Source organism: Diadema antillarum, unplaced genomic scaffold (assembly GCF_040938485.1).
Source record: "Diadema antillarum isolate AM-2024a unplaced genomic scaffold, OU_Dant_1.0 scf00000086, whole genome shotgun sequence".
NCBI lineage: Eukaryota > Metazoa > Echinodermata > Echinoidea > Diadematoida > Diadematidae > Diadema > Diadema antillarum.
In genome coordinates this window covers 1,419,718-1,441,056 of record NW_027270975.1, presented here as the reverse complement: position 1 = coordinate 1,441,056, position 21,339 = coordinate 1,419,718, and the positions used below count along the sequence as shown (strand labels likewise).

At 37.1% G+C, this 21,339-nt stretch overlaps 1 protein-coding gene across 1 annotated transcript in view; it reads left to right on the top strand.

Moving 5' to 3' along the window:
- LOC139717981 (vacuolar protein sorting-associated protein 8 homolog) overlaps positions 1 to 20,584 on the top strand; it is a 39,304-nt gene extending 18,720 nt beyond the window's left edge. Inside the window, exons 18-41 of the mRNA XM_071629466.1 lie at positions 80 to 170; positions 3,068 to 3,114; positions 3,584 to 3,673; positions 4,477 to 4,523; positions 5,563 to 5,785; positions 7,347 to 7,531; positions 8,033 to 8,105; positions 8,551 to 8,711; positions 9,504 to 9,573; positions 10,026 to 10,118; positions 10,589 to 10,728; positions 11,455 to 11,539; positions 12,238 to 12,336; positions 13,387 to 13,476; positions 14,182 to 14,385; positions 14,778 to 14,934; positions 15,474 to 15,577; positions 15,954 to 16,035; positions 16,572 to 16,654; positions 17,039 to 17,119; positions 17,822 to 17,988; positions 18,330 to 18,561; positions 19,722 to 19,793; positions 20,410 to 20,584. Coding sequence (XP_071485567.1) covers positions 80 to 170; positions 3,068 to 3,114; positions 3,584 to 3,673; positions 4,477 to 4,523; positions 5,563 to 5,785; positions 7,347 to 7,531; positions 8,033 to 8,105; positions 8,551 to 8,711; positions 9,504 to 9,573; positions 10,026 to 10,118; positions 10,589 to 10,728; positions 11,455 to 11,539; positions 12,238 to 12,336; positions 13,387 to 13,476; positions 14,182 to 14,385; positions 14,778 to 14,934; positions 15,474 to 15,577; positions 15,954 to 16,035; positions 16,572 to 16,654; positions 17,039 to 17,119; positions 17,822 to 17,988; positions 18,330 to 18,561; positions 19,722 to 19,793; positions 20,410 to 20,541 — 2,808 coding nt within the window. The 3' untranslated portion in view covers positions 20,542 to 20,584. The remainder of the gene's footprint in view (positions 1 to 79; positions 171 to 3,067; positions 3,115 to 3,583; positions 3,674 to 4,476; positions 4,524 to 5,562; positions 5,786 to 7,346; positions 7,532 to 8,032; positions 8,106 to 8,550; positions 8,712 to 9,503; positions 9,574 to 10,025; positions 10,119 to 10,588; positions 10,729 to 11,454; positions 11,540 to 12,237; positions 12,337 to 13,386; positions 13,477 to 14,181; positions 14,386 to 14,777; positions 14,935 to 15,473; positions 15,578 to 15,953; positions 16,036 to 16,571; positions 16,655 to 17,038; positions 17,120 to 17,821; positions 17,989 to 18,329; positions 18,562 to 19,721; positions 19,794 to 20,409) is intronic.
- The last annotated feature ends 755 nt before the right edge of the window (positions 20,585 to 21,339 follow it).

Here is a 21,339-nt window from a genome sequence, read left to right as displayed (position 1 = left end):
CAATATGTTGAAATTCCGTCACAAATTTACAATCTTATACTGCCTTCTGCACTTGCTTTTTTTCTGCTTAAATGTACAGCGCCTCGATGTTCTCTTGAAGAGTGGCAAATACAAGGAGTGCCTCAAGTTAGCAAGCTCATTCTACACAGGAAAGGCCAAGGCTGTCTTAGGTAAGGAGTATATATTTCTTAGTGTTTTTGTTTGGGGGAATTTCTCAAGTTGCATGCTATTTGTGAATTTTAAAACACACAAAAATATCAACTGTGATCCCGACATGAATGCAACTTGCACATGTCTATTTCTCCGTCTTATTAATGTACTCTACAATCGCAAATTTTAACCTCTCTTAGAATTGTCAGGAAGTCCGGATTTGCGAAAAATCATACTTGCTACATATATAGCTTATGCAGTAATTACATTTTAAATGCCAGTGAATTCTTTTGATATCTGCTTTTGTTTCAATGAATAAAGGCTTTTGCTGTTTGCAAAATTATGTGTTGATTGGAAGAATGAGCTATGGGAAATATGAGAGAGATATTGTGATTTTGTTTTCCTTCACTGAGGTGACTTGGCATCCTGGTAGTATTGAGAATGGAAATAGTCTTAGGTGAGGAAAGTTTCTCATTTATTTCATTCCATTCATTTTTGCAACTTGAATGGAAAGAATACACAAAACAGCATGAAAAGGATTCAATGCTGTAAAAGTGGATATTTTCACGCAAGCAATTTTTCGTGCTCGGCTGAGAATCAACACATAGCTCAGTTGAGATTCGCGTGTTTTCAGTTCTGCGTAATCAAGAAAGCAACTTCTGAAAAATATGGCAAGTAAGAATATTTGCGTGCTTTTGTTTTCGTGCTAGTTTCTGGTTGTGCGAAATGCATGAAAATTTCAACATCGCGAAAGTTTCCACTTTTTACAGTTGACAAGACAGTGTGTAATACATATACACTACACACATGTACTTGTTGCAGATCATTAATACTCACATATGAGGATAGTCACACTATGAAATGCATTTTAGCTGACAGCCAGAGACTGTGTTATTGTCATTAGTGTTTTGTGAATGCAATAACAGAGGGAAGTTAGGTTACATGTGAGAAGTATTACACTAATGCAGTTCTGTATTCTCATTCAAGTGAATGAGGCATTTCTGTTTTGTCTGTAGGTTAACAGAACTAAAAACATGAATGTATACATTGTCCTATATCATGGCTCGACTCTAACTTTTTTGTTTGGTGGCCCGATGGGGCCACCAAAATCCTAAATTTCAAATTTTTGGTGGCCCGAGAGAAAAATTTGGTGTCCCGAAAAAAAAACACAATAAAAAACATTAAAAGTCCTGTTTTTTTTAATGAGTCAAATATTTAAGTTTTATGATAGTAAGAATTAAAAGTTGGACATATCTACTCATAAATTAAACTTGCAACACTCTCTTTCAGGCACTCATTCAGTCCTTTTCATCCATCCTTGAAACAAATTTAATCGCTAATTTCCGGCGCAAAAAGTTACGAATTTATTGACATACTTTTCAAAAAATTGTGGTGTCCCGAGGCGGGCCACCAAATTTGTCCTTTTTGTCTCGCCCACCGGAGGTGAAGGCGAGACTAAGGGATCCAAATGGCGTCCGTCCGTCGTCCGTCGTCCGTCCGTCGTCCGTCCGTCGTCCGTCCGTCATCCGTCCGTCGTCCGTCACAAGTGTTAAAGTTTACCTGCAAGACTCTCTTATGATGCATAACTTGGCATCTGTTACAGCAATGGCAGCCACACTTGGGTGATAGAAGCACTAGGGGTATCTTCATGTTATGGTGTTGTCAGAGGTCATGTGATGATGTCAAAGGTCATTTGAGGTCATAAATTAAAGAGTATGTGCAAGACTCTCTTTTCTATGTTAAAGTTTACCTGCAAGACTCTCTTTTGACAAATAACTTCACATAAGTTGCTTGGATTACAACCTAACTTGGGTCATAGATGCACTGGGGGTACCTTCATGTTATGGTGCCGTTGGAGGTCACAGGATAAGGTCAAAGGTCATTTGAGGTCAAACGTTAAAGTTTACTTGCAAGACTCTCTTATCACATGTAACTCGACACATGTTGCTACAATGGCAATCAAACTTGGGTGATGGATGCACTAGGGGTACCTTCATGTTATGGTGCCGTAAGAGGTCACATGATAAGGTCAAAGGTCATTTGAGGTCATACGTTTAAGTTTACTTGCAAGACTCTCTTATCACACGTAACTCAGCACATGTTGCTACAATGGCAATCAAACTTGGGTGATGGTAGATATGTCTCTTGGGAAGTTGAAGGTAACCACAAGGTCAAAGGTTACAGACAGGGGTCAACGAACTTTTAGGGCCCAATGTTAAGTTTTTAGGGCACATTTCGTTTATGGCTCATAACTTTTGATCCCTTTGTCCGTTTGTGACCAAACGTGGATGGAAGATGTCCCTTGGGGAGGTGAAGGTCGTCACAAGGTCAAAGGTCACAGACGGGTCAACAAACTTTAAGGGCCCAATGTTATTTTTTAGGGCACGTTTTGATTGTGGCTCATAACTTTTGATCCCTATGTCCGTATGTGACCAAACTTGGACGGTAGATGTCCCTTGGGGAGTTAAAGGTCATCACAAGGTCAAAGGTCACAGAAAGGGGTCAACAAATTTTTAGGGCCCAATGTCAAGTTTTTATGGCGCGTTTCGATTATGGCTCATTACTTTTGATCCCTTTGTCCGTTTGTGACCAAACTTGGATGGTGAATGTCCCTTAGGGTGTTGAAGGTCACCACAAGGTCAAAGGTCATAAGCAGGTCAATTAACTTGTGGGAGTTATAAAAAATATTAATTCCTTGTACGCGAATGGGCGAGACACAATTCGGCGATTGCCTTGTTTGAAATTTGGTGGCCCGACTTTCATTTTAGGTGGCCCCGGGCCACCGGGCCACCGTTAGTGTCGAGCCCTGCCTATATATCAGAATGAATGATTCTCTGTGCTATCCAGAGTTGAGTACATGGTATGAAACTTACCTCTCATCTTGCTCTCCATCTTCTCTCCCCTCCTCTCTCCCCAGGTCTCATCAAGAAGCAGCCACAAAGACAAGCTGAAGTCGCAGACAAGGTAAACTAAAACACTAACATGATGTGCTACCACCTGTTTTCAAACATCACAAATTCATAACTGCTCCTGTGCTGATGTTTTAAGCTTCAAGAGAAAAAAATGGCCATAGTGAGAATAGGGTCATATAAGCAAGAAAATAGCAAACGTATTGGTATCTTTTCAACCAGTGAGTACAAGTATGATTGTATTATAGTAAACCAAGACAAAGTGAAAGGTATATTTTGGATGACAGTCTGTTTCACCAAGTGTAATCCAAAACTAAATAAGAGGTACATTTCAATGACTTTCATCAACCATGCATTAAAATACATGCTGTGAATTGTTTTGCTTTGCATCTTGTATACTGAGGTGTAATTGTAATAAATCATCATATGTTGGATGATATTGACTGCATCTTAGTGGTATGAGGTGATGAAAAAAAGAAAAGAAGAAGAAGTGGTTGGAATTTTTTTTCTTTGTCATTTTGCAGATTCTTGAGATTTTGTTTGAGTTTGTTGAGGTGTCTATGAAGCAAGGACCAGAGAGGGGGGCTATCCACCTGTTGGAAGAGCATTTTCAGGTAAATGTGTTATCTCCTGATAAAAGCTATGTCAGCGACCATGTGCATCATTAAGACCTGTTATAGGGTTCTAGTTCTTAGTCAAGACTTCCCCAAGAAGTACATAACCTCGTATTTCAATGCAAGTTAGAGGGGAAAAGGGAATGAATTGATCTGCATTCCAGTTTCCATGTCAGACTTTATTATCTTTAATTTGCTCCTATTGAGTTTGAATGATTAATAGTTGAATCCCTAAGACTGATCGATTAGTGATCATTCAGGCGATGTTTTCCATGTCAAAGACTAAATACCATGCATGCATACAAACATGCATGGTTGGCAATACTATTCTCTTATTACCTGTAACATTACAGTGCTTTCTGATGCAAGATCATTTTTAGTTTCTTTATAAACTAATACAGCCTCACCTGTACAGAGTAAGAATGAATTATGAGTTTGTAAAAATTGATGCCTAAGAATGAATGTATGATATTCTTTTGGCTGCATTTAATCTTGGATTGTAGCGAAACTTTTGTTTTGTGTAGGTTTATATACCACAAAAAATTGGGTCAATGATGGAACTAAATTTGATGTGATAGTGTGTAGCCTTTATTGCATTGGTTCATGTAAACGTGTATCACAGAGTTGTAATTTCATGTCTATGAGTAAGTGTCTGAAAAGAAAAGATGTGTAATTCTATATGTGTATTTTTATAGATATGAATTGATAGCTAGGTAGAGAAGTAAAAGTTTGATGTGGTAGCTGTTCATGCAGTTGCAAAAGACTTGTTGAGTGCTAATATCCTATCTCATTTCTTTGTGCAGAGAGTTGTTCCTATCTGTGTTGAACACTGCCTCATGCTGGGAAGAAAGTAAGTCTACAATACTCTTTGAGTTGCTAGATTAGCCATGTTGGCTGTGATTGATATCAGGCTGGGAGGACTGAATGATGAATGATGGAGGACAAACATGTTATTATTAAAAATACCCCTACCAAATACCAAAATACCCCTACCCCTACCACAAGAACTCTACTTGATATATGAGTTTATCTATTGTATAGAATAGTTATGTACCTCATTATATATGAAGAGACTTTGCATATATATTTCATGCAGCAATAGCAAAATACTTTCAGATTTAGTCTAGACATTTTACCTACCTTTTTTTTCACTTTTGATATACCTTGTATGAATACATTCATGATATTTGTATTAATTGTATGTTGGAATAAAGAAATATAAATCTCAAAGTCTTTAAACTAAAATGATTAGCTTGGAAGAAACTGCAAATTGTAGTGTTTTTAGTAATATTGTATACATGGTATATTTTGGGGTGTTGTTGGATTTTTTTTTTTACATTTCAGAGGTCAAATGATATTTGTGACATGAACAACTTTTGAAAATATTACCTCATGTGGCACAAATGAGCTGTATTGTCTCCAAGGTGGAAAATCACTGACTTTTCTCCTGAAAAGGGGAAAAATATCTATTTTTTTCTTCAATCTCTGTGATTCTCAATAATAAAATCAATCACTGGCATAATCATCAATACAAGTTCCAATCTACAAAATATAACTCTCACAAAATATATGGCATATGCAGTGAGTTTTAAATGCTGTAGGGCCTACATCAAGAAAGGACATCATTTTTCTCAGATGAATATTCAACACAGGCCTGATTCAACATCACAAGTCAGTGCTCTTGCATTCTTGCAAGACTGCATCAAAGTGTTGGAAAAATACTTACTTTATTTCTGTTTAAGTGACAAATATAACTTAGACCAGCTTATAGCAAATCACTCTGCCAAACATATGAGTTCTGCATCATGTCTAGGAAAACGGGTGCATCAGTTATTTTAGCACATACTGGTATGCTTTCTACTTTTGCTTCTCATTAACTTATTTCAAAGGGATGTCCTGTTTGGATCAATCTATGAGAAATTCCGACATGACATCATTGCCAAGGGTGTCTTTCTGGAATGTCTCGAGCCGTACATCCTCAACGACCGGTTGACATCTGTGACCCCGGAGGTCATGAAAGATTTCATTGAACACTATCGGCAGAAGGAGCTCATCTCCAATGTGGAAGCCTGTATTGTGCACATGGACATAGCCAGCCTTGACATACATCAGGTCAGATAATAGTCAAAGTGTCCCATGATTTAGGTGTATAAAATGTCATTCTAATTGCTTGATCACATAGCCACACTTGCAGGAGAAGCAGTTAGTCCTGAGAAAAAGACTTCCTTGGAGAGATACGAAAAACGTTGATGCAGTGCCACCCTCCCCTTCTACACAGATGGAATGAAATATGGTTGAAAAATCCAAGTCATGTGGTCTTATAATCCATCTTGACGTAATGCTTTAAATATTGACTGAGAAACAGGGGAAAACTGTAGAGAGCTGAACATGCATTTTTGTACCCGCCGAACGAGTTCGAGCAGGGGACTATGAAACGGGCTCCGTACGTGTGTGTGTATGTGTGTCCGTGTGTCCGTGTGTGTGTGCGTCCGTGTGTGATCAAAATGCTACAAAATACTACTCCTTCGCCATTTCTAACTTGATTTTGATTCCGTTTGCTTTATGTGATGGCACTAGGTGAGGGCTTCAAAACTTCTACACAGAATTTTGACCTTTGACTTCTTTGACCTTTGACCTTGATTTTTGACCTTTATAGTACATTTTGCTACAAAATGCTACTCCTTTGCCATTTCTAACCCGATTTCGATTCCGTTTGCTTTATGTGATGGCACTAGGTGAGGGCTTCAAAACTTCTACACAGAATTTTGACCTTTGACTTCTTTGACCTTTGACCTTGATTTTTTACCTATATTGTACATTGGCTACAAAATGCTACTCCTTCGCCATTTCTAACCCGATTTCGATTCCGTTTGCTTTATGTGATGGCACTAGGTGAGGGCTTCAAAACTTCTACACAGAATTTTGACCTTTGACTTCTTTGACCTTTGACCTTGATTTTTGACCTGTATTGTACATTTTGCTACAAAATGCTACTTCCGGCGGGGACTTATATTACGCACTGCGTAATTTCTACTGTTCCTTGTTTATCCATATGCGCAGAGATAACAAAGCTGACACAAAAAGTGATCTTGCTCCATGTAGTAAGTTTGTATCTGAATTGTAGAATAAAAAAAATTATGATTCTTCTGAAAGTCCCTGTCAATGTTGTGGTCCATTTCACACAAGTCACACACATTCTTTACCCACTAAAAAGTCTTAATACTGAGTTTCCAGGATGAGGTGGTACTGCTTTGCAATATGAATATTTGCGTGAGAAATGTAAGCCAAATATGTAGGAAGTCTTGTATCATTGAATGTTTCATTTTCAATTTTGCCATAAAACTGTCTCAAGTACAACTGTCATAAGTCAAGTGTAGTGAGGTTCCGTACAGTTTCGTGTCAAATGCAATATGAGCTCTGGATATGTGGATATTATGCCTGCAAGTACATCTGTCTCATCAGGAAGTACTTGAGACATTTGTTATATATGTTTCATAAATATCTTTGTTGGATACGATTGCGCTTGATACAATGTTCCTAAGCACACAGGGACAAAGATGAAAGGAAAGATGTAAAATGATTGAAAGCAGATAGGTCAAAACAAAAGTAAGAATAACATGACATAAAGATAGGTTTTTAACTTGTTACATTTTGTCATATAATGATCTTGCAGGTTGTGTCACTGTGCTGGGCATACGGTCTGTATGATGCCATCATCTATGTGTACAACAAAGGGATGAATGACTACCTCACTCCATTAGATGAGCTGCTTCAACTGTTGAGGGCAGCAGTCAAGGCTAGCAGCCAACTCTCTGACAATCAAATTCGGCTGGGAAACAAGTTACTTGTCTATATCAGGTAGGTATTGCCGTCAGCTTTATTTCGTAATCAAAATAGACACAGAAACAATGTAATGTAGTTCGTCTAAATACAATCTTTAAGCCTAGACTAATCTATCCCCTCCCCCATGCATTTGTAATTTTGTTGTGTTTCAAGTAAGTAAAGATTTAAAAATAGTGGCTTTGTTTGCTAAAATGTGGTCTTTCATGTTCATGAAAAAGAGAACAATTTTGTACATTTGTACATTTGAAATATTTTTGTACCAGTACAAGCCCTGTAAGAACTATGTTTGTGTGATGGACCAAAGTAATGTTTGAAGTCATGAAGGTAAAACTGAAGCACAGTACTCACTGTAGTTGTGTCTGCAATGCAATATGTGCTCGGTAAACTATTTTAAGTCTTAGTGTTTTGCTATTGTATATCTGCAGACTTTTCAGTTGTTTTGTTTAATTCAAAAGATGAATACACACTGTTTGTGTATGTTTCTAAACCTGCAAATCTTTTCTTTCTCTTTTGTAGTTGCTGTCTTGCTGGCAGGGCGTACCCAATTGGTGACATTCCTCCTCATTTGGTCTCCAGTGTCAAAGAAGGGGTAAGACTTTGCAGAAAACTTTGTTTTGTAGTTTGCCTTACTTCAACTATCACTGAGCTGGTTTATTCCATGTGTGTCATGTTTAATGATTTACAGGTGCACTCATGCAACAGTCTAGAGTAACGATGAGAAAACTGTTGGTTTCCCTGGATTAGTTAGGGCTGAAACAAGGACATTATGTTTAAGTGTTGTGTTGTGTTCTTTTTGTTTGTTTGATTTTTTATTTTAAATAGAAGTTAGATATTAGGATGCATTAGATTAGTAGAAGGCAGTATCCTGGTAGCAGCAATTCACTCATCTGAGGTGCAGACAAATGTAACTCCTATTGTAAAGACCTGCCATACTGTATGCTGTGTCCTATTCTAGATTTATTTGCTGTGCTCACATAGACCAAGTTCATGGCTCCTCCTACAGGCTTATCTTTTTCTTCTGCCTTTCTGACTAGGTGTGGAAGTGTCTTACAGCGCTGCACACCAAAGATGCCTCAGCTGATGAACCAACCTACCCCAACCTTCGCACTCTCCTTGCCTTTGACACCAGAGAGTTCCTCAATGTTGTTTCACTGGCTTTTGAAGAGTCAGAGTTTGATCAACAGCAGGAGGCAAAGTGAGTCACTGATTCAGTTCTATATTTTTTTTTGTTGTTGAAGTAACATTGTCCAGGTGATTGGCATTAGCGCCACATCAGTCCTTTGATTTTGTGAAAACTACATTTCATAACCAGGACATTTTGTAGCAAAGCCAAGGCTTGTATCTTTTAAAGTGTCAGTCTTAGTGATGGCATACAATCACATAATTATGCCTCATTACACATGTGGTTGCAGGTAGTACATACTATACACTTACACATGACTGTAATCACACAGACTAGCTTTCTAGCTTTGTGATGACCTGTCAAAGCAGAAAAAAAAAATCATATTTTTAGGATCTAGAATTTATTATATTTTCAATAAAAAATTATCCTGTAGTGATTGGTTGAAAGAGCTTCAATTCTAACAATTCTGACATCAGGCAGGGTAGGAACCTTCATTCTGTGAAATGCAACAATTTCTAACAAAACAAGTGTGACATCACAGAGCAATTCTTATGTCATGCACTGCTTCATACAGTCATGTTAGGATCCCTCCATAACATCACATCCACCACTCAACTTCTCTCCTTACATTTTCCCCATGTTATGTTTAAATTTTTTATCCAAAATATGTAACAATAATATGCTCTGCCTAATTTCGAGATTCTGGTCAAAGCTATAGGCCTCGGTGCCTCCAAGAGTACTATAATTATTTGAGTCACCTCTGCCCATAGTTTTAATCAGAAACTCTTGAGGCAAAGTGTATTTGTATACTAGAAAAATTCCTTGGGGAATGTTTTTTACCTGGCTTTTTTTTTTTCCTGTCAGTGCTGTGCAATCCAGACAGAGGGTAGTGGACATCCTGCTTCAAGTTATGGTAGAGAGCGTGGGATTTTCGGTAAGATAAAAAATGTTCCAATTCTACTTGAGATGTCTTACATCTGTTTATGCAAATTGAATTTTAAAAGTATAATTTACTTCATCTTATAGAAAAAGAAACTGACTGCATGAACTATTTCTGTTGTAAGGAGGGGATAGTACACATTTATATGAAAATCATAGATGAAAAGATTTCACTGTTCAACCATTCATGACAGCATTTATTTTGTAATAATTTTCTTTGAATATTTTTGATAGCTGAGCCAAGATTCACGAAAGTGAAATGCACATGAATTTTTTCTTTTCTTCACAATGCATGTAATGTCACTTGCCTATTAGCAAAATTTTCATGCATAAAAAAAGGCTGTTGGCTCCAATTCACAAAAGCTTCGTGCTTTGAATGTTTTCTGGTTTGACAGTACTTCCTGTTTGACAGGAATCAGAAAGTTATAAATGTCTCGTGTCTCTCAGCCTGCCCAGGTTGGATGTCTCTTCACATTCCTGGCTCGACAAATGGCCAAACATGAGAACACAATCTTCGTCAACAGAATGCTTTTTGAGCAGGTGAGATATGGCTACTTTCACTCTGTCCACTTCCACTCTATTCCTCGGTACTTGATGTAATAACGTTCAAGAAATATCATCTCTCCTGACAGCCACAATTCCATTGCAATTCTAATGAGGTGATAGGAATCTATTTTGTATGGTTTTACTCAGTGCACACATTCTTCTTTCTCTCTTTATCTCTCTAGCTCTCTGTATTGTATGTGTATGTATGATATATAAAAAATTCTTAATGAGACTGAAATGTAACTAATATTCTAAGTAGATGTTACATATAATACAAAGAGATCATGTCATTTCACCTTTAGCTTGTCATAGAGGTAAAGTGAAGATGTTCACATCAATTTTGTGTTAGTCACAGGGCTATTAAAACCATTATGATACTAATCATTGACTAGTGTTGGTGATTTGTGTGACGTATTACTTATTACTTGAATCCTGCAATGCGAAAGAATACTTGTTCTCTGTAGGTCCTAGAATTCTTGTCGAACCCGACGGGAGAAGCCCGCCATGAGGAGAGGGAACAAGCTCTGCTGGAGCTGTTGAGTGCTGGAGACCTTCTACAGGTGGATCCACAACGTCTTCTTCAGCTGGCGGAGGGAGCCAAGTTGTAAGTCTTGGGATCGATGTAGCAATTTACAGTAAAAGTGTGAACTTTGTGGAAATTTTTGTGAATATAAAAGCATACTTTTTTTTTTGGCCTGTTATATATAATACTCTCTTTTTTTATATTTTTATTCCACTGAATTAAAAATGTGAAATTCATCTTACCATGGAGAGTGCCAATAATTTCTCAAGCGAACATTTCCCCTTTTACAGTAACACCTATTTGTGTGCTCTGCACTCTATATTCAAGGTCTGTCCATTATTGTGATCTCACTTTAGATGGTGGGTGTTTAAAATTATGTCCCACATTTCTCTGACTTTGCGCACTAACCCTGATTAATATATTTTGATGCCTGTGGTCTTATTACATGTGTCTTCACAAAAGTAAACATAATTTATAGAAGTAATCGAAACAAATTAGTTTATTTTGCTGTGAGTGTTGCAGTGCTTCATTTAACCAAAGGAGAGTAATGAGTATCCATGTATTTGTCAGTAATCAGAAGCAAACATAGAGTAACATATTTTCTGCAATAAATCTTATGATATTTTGGTAGATCTGACTTCTGTTTACATGGAATTACAAAGTTCTATCGAATTGTGAGAATAAGATATGCCAATAGGATTGTATCTAACAAGTTGTTGAATTGTACTTTTTCATAAAGGATGACATTGTGGATGTGAACAATTTATTGGTAATGATTTTTTTTCCATCAATTTGTTTATATGTCAGCTACCGGGTGTGTGAAGTGCTGTATGAGAAAAGAAGAGAATTTGACAAGATCCTCCTCTGTTACCTGCAAGATTCATCAAGAAAGGTATAGAAGTGTTTTCATTTCTATTAGTCTTGAGTCCAGTACAAACAAGACTTACGTTGTTACAGTTTATCATATTATCAGATTACAGTAGGAACAGATCAACACACACAGTGTGCCACTTATTAGTAATAGCAAGTCATATTATGTGTAAGAACTTTCTATGTACTCTTTATGACAGGTCAGTGTAGATATCAAAGGTAGTGTCTTTTCATAGGACCTGGACAAAGTCATGAATATTATAAGTGTAGACATTTCTGGATTGAACAAATAAGATGTGGATTTTTTTATGAAAGTTTTGAAATGCTATTTTAGAAGGTTCTAAAACCAGTAATTCCCATGTCAGTGTCTCAGCATTTTGTTCACATACTAGGGATAGAGTTTTATTCCCCAGGGGAAATGTCCACCCCACAATTGATTTTTAGCTTCAATGATATTAAACCAATACATTGTTACTGATCTAGTGTGGTAAATACATCATTTGAATAGCCATAGCATTTATCTTTGTAGATGACTTTCAAGAGTGACTTTCATCTGCACATGTTTTTTGAAACAGAAGGGAAGTTTGATAGATTAGAAGTTACCTTCATATTTTATTTCATGAGTGGACAGATTTCTCTGTCTTGAAAGCCTGTAGTAGCAGATATGTTGATTATTTTGGTCTATTTATTACTGGTTTGTTTTCATCTCTTTATTTACAGTCATCTTCATTTTCATACATCAATCAAATCGTGATGGAGAGTTACTACACTGAGGCAGAGAAGGAGGCAGTCCAGAGGCAAGCTTTGAAACACCTCAAGGTACGCAGTGCTTTTCAAATTCACCTAAGTAAAGGGAATACCTCAAAATATGCAATGCTTTTCAGATTCAACCAAATACGGGGGAACAACTCAAGGTGTGCAGTGTCTTTTCATTCTCAAATTAAAGGAAACCCTTCAAGGCATGTACTCATCTTAAAATTCGATCAAGAAAGGGAAGTACTTCAATGTATGCAGTGCTTTTGATATTCCCCAAGAGAAAAAAAGAACAACAAATTGATTTTAATCAATTAATTTTGATTTTCATCAAAGGGAAATAACTCTAGGTATGCAGTGCAGACTTTGGCATTTAACATCTATGAATTGGTTATACTGGGTACAGAGTTTCAGAATTTATAGTGATTGGAATGAGGAATAAGAATGTTTTCAAAATTTGTAACAGATCACAATGAAAAAGAGTGATGACATTGCAGCTTCACATAAGAATGTGCGATTGGGTGCTCAAGGAAGCAGGACAAAAGAAGAAAGCATCCATAAATTATACACTAGTGAATGAATTTGTGAAGCAAGTGGTTTTGTAATGGAATTACTTTGCTACATTACTGGAATTTGTGAACCATCGATGGCATCACCCTTTTTCAGTGGATTATATGTTAGATTTTTTCAGAGTATTGGTATAACTGCCCTAGGGCCACAACAAATTTCACAAATCTGTACATGGCACTAATGATATAAGGAATACCTGATGTAAAATTACATAAATCGTATGGAATGCCACATTAATATTTTTAAATGGAAATTAAGGGGAATCCTCAAGATATAAAGTGCTTTAAAAGTCCTTCAGTATGTGAAGCTCTCAAATACCCTATAGAAGTTAAAGCATACTCCAGTAAACTCATAAGATATACTGCCAAGATAATTCTGTCTTGATTCTCACAACATTTGGTTAAGGTATCATGTAACTATAACATTAGGTTTATGTCCTGACTTGGTTAATGTGGGATTTTTTTTTAATGCCTCTGTGATAAACATGTGCTAGAGAGAAATAGCCAACTTTTGAAGTAACCATCCCCTCTCCTTTGATTTATTCAGGATCTTGTTGCAATAGACAGCAAAGAGACAGCCCAGCTTGTGCTGAAAGTCTTCGCCCACTCCTTGAGCGATGTAGTCATCCAGTTACAGGTGAGAAATGGCTAAAAGGATTGTACAATTCCTAAAAGGATTACAAATTGCTGAAAAGATGGAAATGGCTAAAAGGATTGTAAAATGACTAGAAGGATTGAAAATGGTTAAAAGGATTGTAAAATAGCTCAAGGGTGGACAGTGATGATGAGGATGAGATTCTTTATGTAGGCAGGCTTGTCTGTAGTGCAAAACCTGCTAACAGGTTTTCAGTTCTGTCTCAAATCATACACAGAAAATTCTGGCAATGTTTGAAAGCTAAGTATTTGGGGTATTTTTTACTGAAATATGAATAATGTAAGGTCAAATTTCTTAGCAGGTGTAGATCATTGTATTTTGTGTTTTTTTTAAATGGAATTTCCACATAAAAGACTTTAGAGGGAGCATCATTCCATTTTTATATTCAGTTTTCAGCAAGAAATGAGCAAACGTCGTTGACTGCTTACTGTGTTATCTAGTGTACAGTGACTATATAAAACAATACCCTCTGATGTGGTTGCTTTCAGGGGAAGATAACAATGGATGATTCTTTCATGTCATAATATAAGTTATCAAGTTCTTGTTATTACATGAATTGACTCAAGGAATCTTTGTATTATGTAAAAAATTGTCTTGAGTTGTATGTACCCATAGTGATTATTGGAAAGAATGTGATTCAAGTTTTTGTAGCATATATCTGATGCTTGACCGTAACTTCACTGGCAGGGTCAACCTCAGCTGCAGTACGAGTTTTTGGAAGGAGTCTTTGATGGGATGGATGCGGGTAGCTCCCTCTATAGTCGGGAGGAGCCACAGCCTGACTGCTTTGTACATGAGAAATACTTGGATCTCATGTGTACGTTCAATCCAAAGAGGGTTCTCAAGTTTGTCATGATGTCAGAGAATTACAGACTAGAGGAGGCGTTACATGTAAGTTGGATGCTGTCACTGTGAATTGTCCTCTAGTTGAGATCTTTCCATCTCAAAATGTCAATTCATTTTTCTGATCTCCTTGTGCAATAGGGATTATGATTAAAATGTGTTCTATGTCAAATCAACTCTTCAATCTATTTTCAGTTTTTAATGTAGTTTTGTAGGCAGATAACATATCATCCATAAGGACAATCATCAGTGTGACTTCGACTCTTAGATTACCAGAAGACTCCCTGAATATGCTTATTGCATTGTTTTCTTGAATCCAAGTGCTGTGCCATGATAAAGCACATTGAAGGGAGCTCTTACTACAGACAAATTCATGTTCTGTAATTGTGTAGCCATCTTGAGCAGAAAGGTAATAACTCCACTACTGCTGCTTTCTTCAGATTGTTAGGAAGCACAAGATGTCGGAGCCCACTGCTTTCCTACTGGAGAAGTCTGGAGATGTCCAAGGTGCCTTTGGGATCCTGATGGAAAACCTGCAGTCAAAGGTCAAAGCGCTCTGTGATGAAGTCAAAGGTCAAGACGGAAATGAAGGTGAAGGTTTGTGAGATAGTTTGTTATCAGGCATTGAACATCCACCAATAGATTCACTTGAAATAATGTGTTCTGTGAAAAGACAAGGTGAGACTGTTTTCTAACAGATGTACATCATGTATTGTATATGCAGAATATTTCGCGAGGTTATTATTTTCGCGAATTTCAAGAGTTGGGTGCTATTCGCAAATTTAAAACCATCAAAATATTAACTCTGATCCCGACATAAATGTGGCGGGTGCACATTTCTCCGTTCAGTACTGTACTTCACAATCGCAAATTTAACCACTTGCGAAATTGTCGGGAACTCCCAATTCGCAAAAAATTATACTTGCTAAATATATGGCGTATACAGTATTCAAAAGCTGCAGTGCACTTTGAATAGGCACACTCTGTCTTCTATTGCAATTACTGTAGACTTCATAAATAAAATTGCAGGGACATAAAACTGTGCTTTCTTTGAAATGCCTACTTAGAATCTCTGTAATGTATCAGTGTGTAGAATGAAGTATCAAGTGACGTTGTTCCATCTCTCATCTTTGCAGGCACAAATCTCAGTTTGTCTTTGGCCAATCTTCAGGCCATACTCATGGTACTTGTCCAGCTGTGTCAACGAAACTCGCCCAAACTGGACGGAGACGAGAGAGAGGTTAGTTATAGCATAGCACTCAAGAAGTGTGCGGTAGAAGTTCGGTCTTTCAAAAAAAGAAAACCAAGTGTATATTTGATATATGTTTGCATGTGATTCATCGAGTTTAATTTTCTTTTCTTTTTTTATTTTGCGCCATGAGCACATTAGTCATGTGGAATTGGTGCATTATGAGTACCCTGTCTTATTATTATTATATTAAAATGATCTTACAGTTCTTAGAAACTTAAAAACCATTTGGAATGAAGGGACCATAGTGATGCAGAATGACTGTGACCTTGTTATGAGAACCTGTGTATGAATGTCACATGGTACTGTAACTAATGAATTAGTTTTTGACGTATACTATGATGATATTGATGTATACATTCTACAGGCTTTGTGGTTTCCACTCCTGGACTTAATGATGATCACGCAGCGACGTCTCAAACCAACATTTACTGAATCACAGTTTCAAAGTGAGTATATTTGTGATTCTCTTGTAATAATTGTATGATTCGTGAATTGATATTAGATAATTCCTGATACAAGATTACAGACAAAGAGACAAGCCCAGTATCAAGATATGTGAAGTGGTCGTTTACATCTCTATATTATTTGAGATCTAAATGCATTTTACAGTGATTCATCTGTGTGTTTTCATTTCTGTAATAGTGTATTTATTATTGTTGTCATTACGGTTTATTAGACATTTCTTTGTGATTATTGTAGCCATTATTATTTGTAATGTCATTTGAAAGTGGAGGGACCTTTGAAAGAGAAAGACTCAAAGCTGACTGAACATCGTTTTGACATTAGTCTTTGTCCACGATAGGTTTCCTGTTGTTTAATGAAACCTGTTGAAAGAAAAAATACCAAAGTTTACAGTAAGAATGGACATCACGCTTTTGTAAAGCATTCTTCTTCTTCTTTTCCCATTATCAAATGTATCTGTTAGAGTAAGTGGCAAGCCATATGTAATGTGATATGTTTTATCTAATGTTCTAATGTGTAGGTTTCAAGGAGCTGACGAGACATGTACTCAACAGCATGATGGGACATCTTGCACTGCCTAGAATCCTACAGAAGATTATGCAGGTAAGTTATATCAGCAGGGGGCCTGCATAAAAGGATGAGTCAGACAAGCAGGAGTATATTAACATGCTGTAATTAATGGGTGCTCATTACATGCACTCATGATTGTTTGTGAGATTTCATGTTGTAGCATGCGGACCCTTGTATTCACCTCTGGTATGGTGTTACGCTGAGTTTCTTTTTAACATACATACCTTGTATTCACTGTTGATGTGTTATAATGGGTTGTTGTTGTTGTTGTTGTTGTTGTTGTTGTTGTGTGTGTGTGTGTGTGTGTGTGTTTGTTTGTTTGTTTGTTTGTTTTTTTAAACCAGATACACCTTGCATTCTAATTCCTCTTCTGCTGTGTAACACTAAAGTCTATGTATACCATTGCTTTACATACAGGACCCAACATACAGCACAGGCAAGTTTGGAGAAATCCGAGAATTGATAGTTGGAATGCTGGACACTTATAACTATGAGTCGGTGAGTAGTCATGTTTTGATGTAGAAAAGTTAGACTTTGATATGTTCTGTAATATCATGTTATTACATGAAAACCTTCGTCAACATCAGATAAACTTGATCATATCTTTTCAGTTTTTGTGTAGAGAAATTGATATTTTCAATCCTCGTTACAATTCACACAATTCTCTGCCAATGTTTGTCATAGTAATGAAATGTAATATATTAATGCAGATAAGATGCTTTGGTTTTGATTCATGATTTGAAAAAGTCAAAGCCAAAGTTTGCCTTTAGCAAAATGTCCAGGAGAAAAATTTGTTTACAGCAAGCTACAATTGTGCAATTTAATGTGTATTCATGTATTCGTACAAATGAATGTTGACAAGATTATGCATTTACTGTACAGCACGTGGTAGTTGCTGGTTTTTTTTTTACCTTCAAACGTGAGAGCCTGCAGACCCAAAGTACAAAATTCTTGTAATGATAGTATGCTCCTCTATGCTGTGTGTACAACCCTAAGGTGAGGCTGTGTGCTAAATGGTGTATTGATTCTCGTCTTTCCTCTGCTGACAGAAAATATTGCATGTTTTTGTGCAGCATACATTTTGTAATTGTAGTAAAAGCAAGCATCATGTTATGATCTCCAGCTGCCAAGATATCTATATTGTATATTGCCATATATCACATTCTAGAGTTGGTTCTTGGACTGTTTCCATCACTCTAGACTCTTCTAAAGACTGCTAACAGCCTCCTAGCAAGGGACCTCTATGGGTCAGTGAAAAACCTGACCATAGCCGCCAACAGAGGGCTCATGCCTCGTCAAGAGTCCTGTATGATGTGTGGCAAGAAGTATGAACACTCAGCTGAGTCAGACCACATCCTTATCTTCAGGTATGTCGTCTGCGGCTTCATATATTTATTTATGCTCTTTCAGCACTGCATGATTAATGTTTGTTCTCAATACCTTCGTTATGATGATGTAGAGTACAGTGGACTCCCGTTATAACAAAATCCTCAGGACCGGCCCTTTTCTTTCATTATATCAAATTTCGTTATAACCGAACAAATAAACAGAAGAAAACATAGAGCTGATAATGTTTGGGTCCAAATTTTTTCTTCATTGTAACCGAAATTTCGTTATAGCCGTGTTCGTTATAACGGGAGTGTACTGTATCTTGCTTCCATTCTCTGCTATCAAACTCCTTTCTAAATCTGATAATGTTTCTATCCAGCTGTGGCCACACCTACCACACAACTTGTCTGCAGACAGCTGGATGCTCAGCTATGATTGATGGTCAGCGTCACTGGACCTGCCTCCAGTGTTTCTCTGCCCGCCGTGGGGCCGCCCTCAGCCCTCATCGAAGGCCACGCCTATTTAGCTCTGGTGATGGTCAAGGAGACGGGGCAAGGGGAGCCACATCGCCAAGGGGTGGAGCCAGTGGAGGGAAGCATAGTGATGATTTGGTAAGAATGGCAAAGAAGACATGGCTGATTTGATAAACAAAGCAAAGAAGACATGTATGACAGTGTTTCGTAAACACAACGTACCATTTAAGGAGAAGCAAACCTTGATTGGATTAAAGCGTTGATGACAGTGGGAACTCTGATTATTGTGATGGAAACTTTAATATGCTGTAAGCAAAACTTTCAGATGGAAGGAAATTGATCCAGTCCCCATTCATAGAACCCATTATGTAGTTTAAGGTTCTTCGTGTATTGACTTTTTGCTGTAAGATAAGTGCATGAAAACTTCAATTGCACATTCCAAGCTAACACTTTTTACATTTATAGGATTATGCCAACCTTTGTGTCCCTGAAAAACAGGTTCAGAGTTAAGTATGAAAACTTGGGAAATGTTACGATGCCTGTATTATGAAGGAACACCTGCTTAATTCAACAATGCATGCAAATATAAATAGTTTGCTTGAAGACTTTTTAGTCTCTGCCTAATCCTGACCTAAAAGGACAACAACAACAACAGACAGACGCTCACTCACACACTTGAAAGTGAGATAATTCAATCATTGCACGGTTTTCTGCTCTATGTGCTCAATAAGTCAGATTCTGGAAGATTCTGAAGACAACATTCTGAAGGTGAATATTGACATTGTGCATAAAACAAGAAGTGGTATATGTATGTATGTTTTACATATTTTTGTCACAATATTAACCATATTATGGTAATGATATTGTCTTGATCCCTCTGTAATCATTGTATTACTTTGTTCATCTTTCTTATTTTGAACAGGCCTATTTCAAATTTGAGCGATGTTTGCATGAAACAAAATATCCATGTTGTTAATGTGAATATACCGAAAACTAAGCATTGATACTTGACCAATGACATTTACAATTGTGTCAAGGAACTATATGAGTTGAACATGTATAATGTAAATTCTCAACAGAATCTCTAAAATTCATATTGAAACATTGAAGATCATTGAGGTGAAGAAGTTGAGTGATGGCAAACACAATGAATGGCCTTGGTGTCAATATGTGAATGCATAAAATGGGAAAATGTAGTAAAAATAACACTTGATCCAAATTACTGCTCAATCATTTGCAGTTGTGTTGTGTATATCAGAGCTTTGAATGGATATTATTTCCATGTTGATCTGTTTTAGCAAGTGGAGCTGACTCCTGAACAGATTGCATCTCTTGACAACTTAAAGAAATGGACAGATGGTCCGTCAAGGGTGAGTCCACCATAAATCTTTTGCTTTGTTGGCTTTCCTTCATCAATCTTTCCCTCCAGACATATCTGTAAATCTGTGCTTATGGAAGGATATATCATGTATGTGAATCTCCTGATGTCACATATTATCAGGTTTTCTTAGATTGGTCAGACTTCATTGTTATCTTGGACACTCAACAGTCTAAGAGTAGGGCATGACATCAATTCAAAAGAATGACTGATGTGGCAGATAATATAGATTATAGTGCCCTATCAGTGCTTGTTGGCAGATAGATTGAAGATTTTTTTTTTTCTAATACTGATTACCATCTGCAATGAAGTCACTGATTTTGATATAGAAGCCAAGAATTACCACTGGAAGATCACATAGATATTGGCTTTGTCTTGGTGCTCATGTGAGCATCCAGTCCCTTGGGCTCTTGTTCATTGTAAAGCACATGGAGAAGCACTAATGCCCATCAGGCACTTTGCATGTACCAGGTCCTGTCTTTGAATGTACCTTTGAATCACTATTATTATCAATATCATTGATATAATAGCATGTGACTTTGCAACACTTTGCAAATTCTTCAGTATCTGATGCAAAGTTTGTGTGTGACTTTATTTTCTGTCTACAGCTTGCCATCTTGAGTGAAGTCTTACTGACACAGAGATCCAACCCATCTAACAGAGGGCTGGTCAGTCCTAACAGTATTCTTCACCAAGAGAGATTCAAACTTCATCTTGCCCCTCCCCCTAGCGATGAGTGACCACCAAGAGAGATTCAAACTTCATCTTGCCCCTCCCCCTAGTGATGAGTGACCATTAAGAGAGATTTAAACCTCATCTTGCCCCCTCCCCCTAGCGATGAGTGACCATTAAGAGAGATTTAAACCTCATCTTGCCCCTCCCCCTAGTGATAAGTGACCACAGACTTGCTCTGTTCTTTATCAGACATCACATAATTTCTTGTGTGTGTAGTAAATTACAACGTCAATGAACAGGGAATGATCCCTCATATTTGCCAAATAGACACAGTTGTGTCTAAAATTTCTTCTTACAGTGAAAAATAAAGGCATTTGGAAATTTAAGATCAAGAAAATTCTTTAAAATTTCTCAAATGGAGCCCTTCTAGGCCATGGAAAAACACACATGCAGTTTAACACCTGAAAAGATTGGGCTATGTTGGAGGTTTTGAGGACGGGGGGCATCATCCCCCCCCCCCCAGATCTCGGCTATGGGAAGTCTGATTGTCGCCAAATTCAGCACCCACCAAGTTTATGACGTGCCCTACAAGAATGCATAATTAATTTTACAAAAATCACCATAATTTTCTAATTAAGGCTAATTAATTATGCTAGTGTGCTAATTTTTATTGTTGTTTTTTTTTTTTTTTTGTGCCAATGTGGTTGTCTTGTGATCCCTTAATTGTGAAATATGTGAAAGGAAATCGTTTAACATGTATTTGTAAGAAAACTGATTGTCTAAGACCAAAAATTTGGTAATTAATTAAACAATTGTACTCGTTATACATACCAAACTCAATATTTCGGTATTTCTTATGTTAA